A 10,984-nucleotide genomic window follows, 5' to 3' on the forward strand; every position below is an offset into this window, starting at 1 on the left:
GTGCAGCAACTCGGTAAACATTGACGACCGAGTCCCATTAATGTTATTAGCTGGCATCAAATCGTCTGCTGGCAATTAGAGTGTAGGTAAATACAGAGATGCCTTGTCTAACACAGCAAAGGGATTCTCTTTTAGGAGTGTGAGACACCACACAAACCAACACACTCGAATCATGTGTTGGTGTAAAACACAACACATGATTTAGTTTGTTCACTTCTTTCAGAGCAGATGGGCAGTCCAGTGAGGTCTTTCTTGGCTCTCCTAAAAGGATTAGTACTGCTGTTAAGAGCTTTGTTTATCACAGCACTACAGAGCACTGTTTGCTACTGATATTATTTAGAACATGTTGACGGTCTGATGCTGAGAAGAGCATTACAAAGATCAGTGTCCACTTTGGTTTATGCTGTGACATTGTAGCATCAAGAGAGTTTATATTAATAGATTCAAATATTAAGTGTTTCAGTGATCAATACCTACAGTATATCCTGTCTAAAGTAATTAAGTATTTTCTTTCATCCATCTACCATCCTTACAGGTTTTTGAGAGAAGCTGAAATCATAAAGTAATTTTTAAAATGTGATAACAATTCTACACTTTTTTCCCACAGGTTTATGTTTCCCTTACTAATAAGATGCCGACTGTAGCATCGTTAGACTTGGAGAATTGATTTACCCCGTAGGGCAATGTGCACATATGGTGTCCCCTGGAATCATACCTAATATAAACACCTTTATTTAGTGTTGAATTATATCTTGAATTAAAAGACTATGATTTGTAAATTCTAAATAGTAATGATAACATGAGTCATTGTTCAATATGGTGGTCTATGTGGTCCGCCTTCCAAACAAAACACTAGAAGGTCGGGAGTTCAATGCCAGGCTGCCACCATTGTACCCCTGAGCAAAGTGCTTAACCCTGAGTTGCTCCTGGGAGACTGTCCCTGTACTTAGTTCAATGTAAGTCACTCTGGATAAGAGCGTCTGCTAAATGACCTGTAATGTAATATGACTGCCTTGTTTGGCAGTCACTACAAAATTCACTGCTGGTCCGTAATAGCTGTTTAAATGTTATATGCATATCCAATTTTCTTATATATCCATATCCAAGAACTAATTGATGATGTTGTCAACTTGTTTGATTTCCCAGGTTACACCCTGATGCATCCGTCACTGACACGACCCTACTTGATGACTGAGCCTCCTCTGCACACGGACATTATCCACTACGAAAACATCCCATTATTCCCTGTTGTCCGGCAGAACATCCTCAGGTAACAGAGGATAAGGAACACATGAATAAAGAAAATGACTTTACTTTCGAGAACCACTTGAAACCAGAATTCCTCTGACCATTGATGCACACATAGCATATTTTAAGTGTATGTTGTTGTTGTTGTCTAATGCTGTGTATTTCTTGCAGCCTCCCTCTGGGCAGTCAGGTCATTTCTGTCCCAGTCAACTCCTCTCTGTCCTGGCACACCAACCGACTCCGGGACAACAGCAAAGACGCATACAACGTCAGCTACGCCTGGAAGCTGGTATGTGTCCGTACAGGCTGTGTAGAGACTAAACATCTGACGTGTGTTAATTGGTGACATTAAACTTCACAGTCCAGCACTTTGCCCCTCAGCCTACATCGAACAATGAACTTTCTGCTCACTATTTTTCACCCATAAATCAAGCAAACGTGCAGACTTGTCATGTTTTTCTAAAGTTTCCCAAAGTAAAAGAAAGAGGGCTATAAAGAGTGGTTAAACAAATGATGCAGCAGGATACAGTATTATGTTTCCAGAGAACAATTACAAGCTAACACATGTGGGGATGGAAATGATAAACTTGGCTTATTTTCTTCCACATTTGAATGCTGGGTAAATGTGAGCAAAAGGATCGTATATATTTGAAGCAGAGCAAACACCCGCAAGAGACAAAGGATGATCCTTGGCTCTGTGCCAGTGAGCCATTGTCGCAGTGGGACAATAACTATCTCATACACTTTCCCTCTATCTCTTCCATCTCTGTCTATAGCTCTTTATCATTACTGTACCGCTGTCTAAAAGCAGTATAGAGATTTATGCTCTCAGCCTTTATGTCTCCACCAAACCGCCGCCACCTTAAATTAGTCGGTGTAATAAAATCCAACTGCTCCCACACCCAGAAACCGTCTGTCCCTCGAATCTGCTTTTCCTCTCCGGCCCAGAGGTGTCATGTTTTAGGAACAAATGGCAACAGATCAGCAATAATATCACGCCAAGTCTTTTTACTTTCTGACATTTAGATTTTTTGGCAGGAGCAAAAATATCACACTTGATTTAGGCATTTCCCCTTTTAGCCTTTTTATTTTTTTATAAAGGCTTTTGACATTTAGTTTTTTTTCACACAGACGCTAACATTCAACCACGTCACCTTTTGCCATGTGTTTGGCCGCTGTCTCTGTTTTTTTAAATTAACTTTACAGTGCCAGAAGAATTGTGAAATTGACCCAGAAAGAAAAATTGAGAAGATTCTCTAGTTTCCCACGCCATTCTGTCTTCTTGTAGGACAAATAATGTCTAGGGGAATCCTTTATGAGTATGCCATGTTTTTGTACTTGTGTGTAGACAAAAATGGGTCTTTTAAAAATGAGCAGCGAAGGGGATTTTCTCCTATTTCTTCTTGAGTTATCAGAAGTTTCTGAAAACTGTTTGTTTGAAAAGTTTAGTATGCTTATTTGAATAATAAGTCTGGTGGTGTTTTATTGTTTTCTTAATGTCAACACATCCAAATTCATCCCACTAATAAATATGATCAGCCAAAGCCTGACGTATCTGTTGCTGACCAAAAACTATTAAAAACCTTTAACGAGCTGCACCATTGCACTGGATGACTACAATGAACATGGGCACTGTAGTTTGTTTCAGAACGATCCCACTTGCGCTGTCCTGCTGCCAGACATACACACTAACACACCAAATGTGTATTAAACCACAGCTGGAAATAGTTGCAGACGAATGCACTATTTACCCCTGTTTGAATAGCATTTTCTAAAAACTGCAGTGCCCAGCTTATAGGAAATGATTTTGTCTTAGTAAGACGGCTTACTTTAGTAAGTCCATGTAAGTATATAGACCATATCGTCAGCCTTCATCCTCCACTCCTGTGTTTTGACTTCTAGGTTCAGGACACGTCGTTCATCCTGTGCATCGTGTACGTGCAGCCGGAGATCCCAGTGAAGCATCTGAAGAACCTGAACACAGCTCCCAGCTCCAAGCTACTGTACCATCGTTTAGACCTGCTGGGTCAGCCCAGCTCCTGCCTGCACTTCAAACAGCTTTCCACAGTTGGTGAGAAAAATAATAAATATATAATAACTTGGGAGTAATAAATAAGTCTACACACTTAATGTGATCCATAGTCAGCACTAAAACATTGATTAGCATCTCTGACTGTCTTCTTTCTGTCTGTTTCCCAGAGTCCCCCACAGTGATGTTGGCAGCTGGAAGCTTCTCCTCTCCCTACGAGCACCTCAGTCAGCCAGAAACAAAGCGCATGGTGGAGCACTACACTGCCTACCTGAGTGATAACACCAGGCTCATAGCCAACCCAGGCCTCAAGGTAAACAAGCATGGACACACAGAAGCAACTCACAGCTACGACCAGCCTGTGGGCGCACACAGGGTTAATGTTGTTTACCTGACAAACACATGGCACATGTCCAGCCCTGTGGTCAGGTTACCGCCATGTACACACACACATTCGTATTCTTCACTAAGTATGTACAAACACTATTAATGGGTCCCAAGATAGTTGGTGTGTTTCATTTTAAATACGTTATCTGGTAAGCAACTTCTCAGGCCGCTTACATTAGAAATAAAATTCACACATTTCAAATGAAGCTCTGCATCTTTAAGAAGGGGGAAGAGCCCCCACGTGGTTTTGGCAGCTTGTGTGCATTCCTGTCCTGGGGGGAGTAGGGGGTTATAGTTTGAACTCTAAGCCCCAGTCCCAGCTTTGATTCCCAGGCTAGTCTTAAAGGCCCCCTCCGGTGACCTCATCACCCCTTTCAAACTTAGAAGCCGCTCTGAAAATGGTACTGGGATGCGATTTTTCAGGGTGTTTTTCAGGGCTTTAGGGCTAATCCAGTCCCATTTATTCCTAAATACTGCTGTTCTAAGCCTTGATATTTGTCATTTATTTATTGCTCGTTCATAAAAATTATCTATCGCTATCTTGAGCAGCAATACAGTAGAGTCATTTCAAGTTTAGGTGTTTGAATTAGTGAGAGTCACTTTTTATTTCCATTTTGTTAGTTGGTAGACTAGAGGCCAAAAGTTTGAGCCAATTTCAAGCAAATTTAGAAAAAGCAAAACTTATTTTTTCCACTCATTCCTCAACTCTTTCCTCCTCTCCTTGTTTACCTCCTCTTTCCTTCTCCCTCTTTTCACCCTCGCCGTCCCTCTTCTCTCTCTGTCTCCCTCCATCCTGTCACCCTCTCCCCTCTGCAGTCCTCTGTCAGGAACGAGGTTATGGCGACCAGTCACGTCACGGATGAGTGGATGACACTAATGGAAATGAGTAGCCTCAACTGCTACATTGTGCGCCGTTACATAGCAACGCCCAGTGGGGTGCTCCGGATTTACCCAGGATCACTGATGGACAAAGCCTTCGACCCGACCCGCAGACAATGGTGAGGCTTACTCTGGAGGGTGTGAAGGGGCTGAAGAAGTGTGTGTTTTATGTGCGTCTGTGTGTACGTGTGTTTGTGTGTCTGTGTGTGAGTGAGTGTTTAAGGGAGCAAAAGGAGGTTTGAGATCGTGTTTGGTAGGTTGGAGTTAAAGGGAATGAGTTTGTGTGCAAATCGACGCCTCATGTTAGTCGTTTTAAGTCTGACATTTTCTCTTTAAACTGTTGAATTGTGAAGAGTTGACACATTTCTAATAGAATGTTCGTCAAAACATGTTTTTCTTCTCTGTTTATTCCAAATTATAACTCAAATGTTATTCACATGATATTATTCTGGCAAGTTTTGTGTTGATGGGATGATTAACGTCGTGTAGAGCTCCATCACTCTGTGCACAAGGCTAAAAGAGAAAGAAATACATTCATTAATTGAATTCAAACTTTCTAAAACATTTCTAACAGCTTATGTTTTGGTACATTCAGCTATGGATAAAAAGTATTCTTTGACATATGTACCGGTAATCAGATTCAAAAAGTTTGACTCCTTGCCTTTTAAATGTAAGTTTCTGAACATAAAATGTAGTCAAAACAGCAAGCCTGATTAATCAGGTAAAACTGAGAGCAAAAGAAATCTCACACATTCAGTGAATCCAAATAATTCATTTTTCCTCAAAGTAAAATAAATGCAGATTAAATATAATCATCGATTAATCGTGACAGTTGCTTTGTATACAGTCGAGACCAAAACAAATACACCAGCAATTCTCTGCGTTCCCCACAAAACGTACCGTTCAAGTCTCCATAATTAGGAGGATCAGCTCTATGAAATAACCCCTCTGCCCGTGTGATGTGTTGTGTAGGTACCAGCACGCTGTGGCTAACCCTGGCCTCATCACCTTCACGGGACCGTACCTGGATGTGGGCGGGGCGGGCTACGTTGTCACCATCAGCCACACCATCCATGCCTCCAGGTAAGAAGAAGGTGTATTTTTACCGCAGTAAACCCCTCTGCCATCTCATATTTTACTGCACCAGAGGGAATCGAGTCCCATAAGTCAAGTATATCTGAATTCATATATCTGATTCAAGAGAATCTGAGGAACAATGTATCCGCCATTATCCTGCATTTGAGTTTCAACTTGTGTTTAGCTGTCCGGTCAGAAACTTTTCTGTTTTGTTTCACTCTCATCATTCTTATAGTGTCATTTGTGGCTGCAGCAGACAGCTGATTTCAGCTCAATGGCTATAAACACCCACTGTGCACTAGCTGCTCTGCACCACCTGGTGAACATAGTGGAGCATGTAGCTGTTAAACATACACATATTTCCCTCAGGAGTTGTTAGAGATCTACAGCAGAGCTAAGGCAGGAGACACTAGTGAAGGGAAGAGTAATCCCCCGTGCTTCAGCCAGGTTTTATAGAAGATGCAGCAGAATGTTTTGAACACTGCCCCTTTGAGTTGGAGGCTTCAAGAAGCCTGTAACTGCGGCCGAGATTAAAGTGTTTATGTTTCTAGTTCTGCGAGTTTAAAAATGCAACTTAGCACCGGAACACCGCTTGCATCAGCACAATAGGAACTGTTTACCATGGTCCATGCAAATCTACACACAAACATTCAGCGTGTGTGATAAATCAGGATTAGTGTGTTGAAGACCGGCTCAGTGAGCGTAACACTACGCAGTCTTAGGTCTGCGTAAACAGATTGTGTGTGTGTGTGTGTGTGTGTGTGTGTGTGTGAACATTAATGTAATCATAAAGGTCTGTTGAGTAACTGACAATTACTTCTGTCAGCGTACAGCTTATCATACAATCACAGCAAAAACCATTTTCCTCTTTAATAAAATAAATCTTTATAATTCTTGTATGCTTTTTCCTTCTCTGTTTACTCCGCTCTCTCTCCAGCTCTCAGATGGCTCCCGGTTATGCAATTGCAGTGATGGGTATAGACTTCACTCTACGCTACTTCTATAAGGTCCTGCTGGACCTGCTGCCCATCTGCAACCAGGACAAGGGCAACAAGATCCGGTAGGAAGAGGGTGGATGGTGGATTTGTCTTATCTGTTGTTTTTATCTTCTGTTCTTCACACTTCTTTGTGCAAATTATTCCTTCTTTCTTATTCTTTTGCCCTGGATGTGTTGAAAGGGTGGCTAAACTTCTGTTTTGCTGAGCAATAATTCCACATGCAGAGAGATGGAAAAGAAAAAAAGAAAGGGAGGGAAGAAGAGATAAGCTGATTATCACGGCATTCCTGCTGGAGATGTGGCATTTCTGCTGTCTCAGTCCTACATACTTTCTCCAGCTTTTATGTCTCCCTTTTTGTTTTGTTCCTCCTTTCATCTTTTTTCTTAATCTCTCTCTCTCTCTCTCTCTCTCTCTCTCTCTCTCTCTCTCTCTCTCTCTCTCTCTCTCTCTCTCTCTCTCTCTCTCTCTCTCTTTCCCCCCCCCCCCCCCCCCCCACATATCCTTCATGCTCTCTCTGTTGGTGTTCAGGAGCCATATAAAACAGGATTAGCTCAAAGGGGGTGTGGGGTAGAGAGTCTCAGTATTTGGCAGAATGTTTAAAGAATGAAGGGAAGTAGAGTGGAGCAGTATTTTGCAGGTGGAAGTTCGGGGATCTAAAAGCTTGTGGTCAATGATAGAGTACTTGTATTACTGATTTAAATCCCGTCTGTCACTGTGTCTGCAGTCTTTACATATATTTGTGTGTGTACATTGTAGGTGCTTCATAATGGAGGACAGAGGGTACCTGGTCGCTCACCCCACTCTCATTGACCCCAAAGGTCATGCACCTGCAGAGCAACAGCACATCACACACAAGGTAAAGGACCAGGGACTGATTAATAATCACAATGAGCATTCATCTTTATTTTTTCGTTCTTTCATTTTTCAATTTGTTATCCCCTCTTTTTGATTGCAGGAGCCACTGGTGGCTAACGACATCTTAAACCATCCCAACTTTGTCAAGAAAAACCTGTGTAACAGCTTCAGTGACCGCACCGTGCAGCGCTTCTACAAGTTCAACACCAGCATAATGGTAAATTGGGTTAACACGAGACAACTGGATGTATGAATGACTGCACATTAAGACAGAATCCATTATACTCAGTAGCAGGCAGGATCTCTCTGATCAGTATGTGAATATGCGATAGTGTAACACTGCTCCCTTGTGGGGATCCTCGGTGTTGCAACCTTGTATTATTCCTACGTTCTAGAATTCTGTTAAAGCTGCAGTGTGTTTTGTGTTTGAAATCATGTCATACTATTTAATTCATGCCCACTTTAAGATTAACAACAGTTTATATAAATGCCTCCTGTCCCTTACTAGTTTGTCTGGTACATTGTTTTGCTCTCTGATTATAGATTCAGGTTTTTTCTTTATTATGGGTAATTGTGAAGAGGTGTTCTTTCATGTTCTTGCTTCTGACTGGGAAAATAAGAAAGAATAAAATGTTCTTAGAAAAAACATTTGTTAAGACTGTATATAATGGTCATATCTATAATGCATTAAAAGCACATTCATAAGACATTAGAATTCATTTTGCAGGACTTTTATAAATGTTTTAATCATGCATGACAACTTATAAAAAGGTTTAAATGGTTCAGCATTCATAATGCTTTTATACATCCTTGCCAAAACTAGTTGATGTTTTATAGTTTCTGAAATCAAATCATGTCTTATAAACATCAATAACATGCTGTAGCATGCTTTAAGTGAAGTGACAGAGCTGTAAAACCATCACACCAAAAACAATGGTTCGAGACGGGGGTAGTATTGGTCAAACTCCCCGGACAGGTGTGTCCTAAAACATATTTTTTGTCTTGTATTGTCTTTTTCACAGGGGGACCTAACTAACCTGGTCCATGGTAGCCATTGTTCCAAGTACCGTCTGACCCGGATCCCCGGCACCAACAAACTTTGGCAAGATGTGCATGTGCACATGTTTATTTGTTTCTTTGAAGAAGTGTGTGTGTGTGTGTGTGTGTGTGTGTGTGTGTGTGTGTGTGTGTGTGTGTGTGTGTGTGTGTGTGTGTGTGTGTGTGTGTGTGTGTGTGTGTGTGTACAGTACAGGTAAACGCAAATACATGTAAATGTCACAAAGCAGCGTGTGCCTGAGCTGTTTCCTTTCCTCCCACTCCCTCCTCTCGCTGTGTGTGTGTCAGTAGCAGATGTTCATGAAATCTGCCCCTCCTGACAGTGGGCAGCCATCATCATTTACGAGCCAGCATGCACACACGGTGTTGTGGTTTAGCTGTTCACTTTGGCATTAGTCACCTCAAAGTTTTCCAGGTGTTTGCGCACACAGGCGTTCACATTACACCAGTTTAACTGACAGTTTGACTGTTAGTACAACCAGGACAAATGGCATGATTTAGTTGACTTTATATAGTTGAGGTGATGGACTTTGCTGTGACCTCTAAAGCTGATCTAGTTGAAATATTAGATGACGTTGGAGAGAAGGAGTGTTGTGGGTGATGTGGTTAAAATGAATATCCGGTCTATGCTTTCAATCAGATATACAATTTAGAAGCTTCAGTAACATTTTTTTTATTTATCTTAGCAGTAGTTTGGCAATTATTAATTAACAATACAATTTTATATAATTGATTAACGCGGTATGTTCATATCGTCATGATATGATTCCACTGAAGGTCGATCCAGGTAACTGCATATATTTAATAGGAAGGTCACTGTTGTTTGCAAGCGTGTGCGTCAGTGTGAGATAGAGCAGGTAGAGGGGTGTTTGATCCTGTTCAGGATCCTGCTGGTTTCCTTGTTTACTAGAGTTCTGGATCCTTGACATTCATACAGCAGCAGAAACACAGACGACTGGAGTTTGATGCTTTTGATATACAATCCATATAAACATAAGATCCAGTCAGTGGCAGCTCTCTGGGTGCAAACACCTCGGTAATAAGGTAGCTCAAACAAGAATAACAAGAGAAAGCCCTGCCAAGTACAACTTTTGTTTCCCAAGAACAACAAAGCTTACAGCATGTGATGACAAGAGTGTAAATGTTGCTTGTTGCTCAAGTCTAATGGATTTCATTTGTGAGATGCTGGTGGCAGCATGAACCCGTCCAGCCTCCCTTGTGTCAAAGGTTTATTTTCCTAAATCACTTTCAGGAGATTTATTTCTACCCACGGGGAACATTGAGATCTGTCATTCTGTCAGGATAAAAACAAAAAAAACTTGTCACTATTATAAACCTCAATGGAGTACAAAAGGAGAACGTTTTACCCAAAATGCCTTTATTAATCCAAGTGCTCCTGTCAAATTCCAAAATGTGTCTTTCAGGACAGTTTCTATCACAGACCAGTCTACACGAGTATGTTGTTTTACACTTTGTGAAATTGTGAAACAGCACTTGACCAAATGTTTAGTTTAAGTACAGTATTGTGAATGTGAAGCTTCTTTTGTTTAAAGTCAGTTAGAAACAACAATGTGTGTAATACAAGTGCAGAAGAAGACATTAACCTTTCCACATCCGGCCTGTTGATGTGCATTCTGCTTCCACTGGCGGCTGTGTAAATGACTACAAGAGGCCATTAAGCTTTTATGTCTGAGAGCTTCTCTGCCAGTATCCACATATCTCCACAGTTGCAGAGTTGCAGTAAAGTGTTCACAGTGTGACTTTGGATTAATGTCAGAGAACTATAAAGTGCTGTAATGGAAAGATTTCAGCAGTGTCAACACCCAGGTACCGTAACTACCTTAGGGTATTTCATCTTCTTATTAGTTTACCACATCTCAACATTGTTACACAACTTCACTTCACTTCGTTGTGTAAACACTTGTACACATTTCAATTTAAATTCAGTGGCGAACGCCAATCAAGCAAAAATAAAGAAGGTTCTTAAATGATGTTTTGATCCGATGTCTGAAGATATAAGAGAAGTGGCTGCTGGCTCAGTGGGGAAAATAACCTCCAATCTGAGCCTTGTGGCTTCAGGGCCAGAGCCAAGCAGAGACGGGTGGGTGTGGATGGGGGAGGGAGGTGGGGGTCACACTGGGTGACAGCGGAATCGGTCCCGTCTCAGCTCAAGCCACCTGCTTCCCTCAGCCCGCTGGTTCTGTCCTCTATGAAATCAGATTAACCAGCTTCTCAATGAAATAAGCAAAATTAAGAAATGGATAAACGGAAACAACAGAATATATGGAAGTGACATGGAAAACTCATAACTTCCTACATGACATACAAAGATAGAACCTTTCCCCCCACAACACATTAAGTCTCAATAGGTAATCTCACTTCCTCTAATGGATGTCTTGGTGATTTTGAGTGATATTGTTCTATTGAGGCGTTATTAAGTCATTAAGTCTGTTTT

At 41.3% G+C, this 10,984-nt stretch overlaps 1 protein-coding gene across 1 annotated transcript in view; it reads left to right on the forward strand.

Moving 5' to 3' along the window:
* cachd1 (cache domain containing 1) overlaps nt 1-10,753 on the forward strand; it is a 70,226-nt gene extending 59,473 nt beyond the window's left edge. The window contains exons 12-22 of the mRNA XM_029429589.1: nt 1,147-1,270; nt 1,420-1,537; nt 3,151-3,319; nt 3,448-3,590; nt 4,481-4,662; nt 5,516-5,626; nt 6,558-6,680; nt 7,375-7,474; nt 7,574-7,690; nt 8,496-8,575; nt 10,609-10,753. Coding sequence (XP_029285449.1) covers nt 1,147-1,270; nt 1,420-1,537; nt 3,151-3,319; nt 3,448-3,590; nt 4,481-4,662; nt 5,516-5,626; nt 6,558-6,680; nt 7,375-7,474; nt 7,574-7,690; nt 8,496-8,575; nt 10,609-10,753 — 1,412 coding nt within the window. The remainder of the gene's footprint in view (nt 1-1,146; nt 1,271-1,419; nt 1,538-3,150; nt 3,320-3,447; nt 3,591-4,480; nt 4,663-5,515; nt 5,627-6,557; nt 6,681-7,374; nt 7,475-7,573; nt 7,691-8,495; nt 8,576-10,608) is intronic.
* Nucleotides 10,754-10,984: the final 231 nt, after the last annotated feature.

This window comes from Cottoperca gobio, chromosome 4, assembly GCF_900634415.1.
Source record: "Cottoperca gobio chromosome 4, fCotGob3.1, whole genome shotgun sequence".
NCBI lineage: Eukaryota > Metazoa > Chordata > Actinopteri > Perciformes > Bovichtidae > Cottoperca > Cottoperca gobio.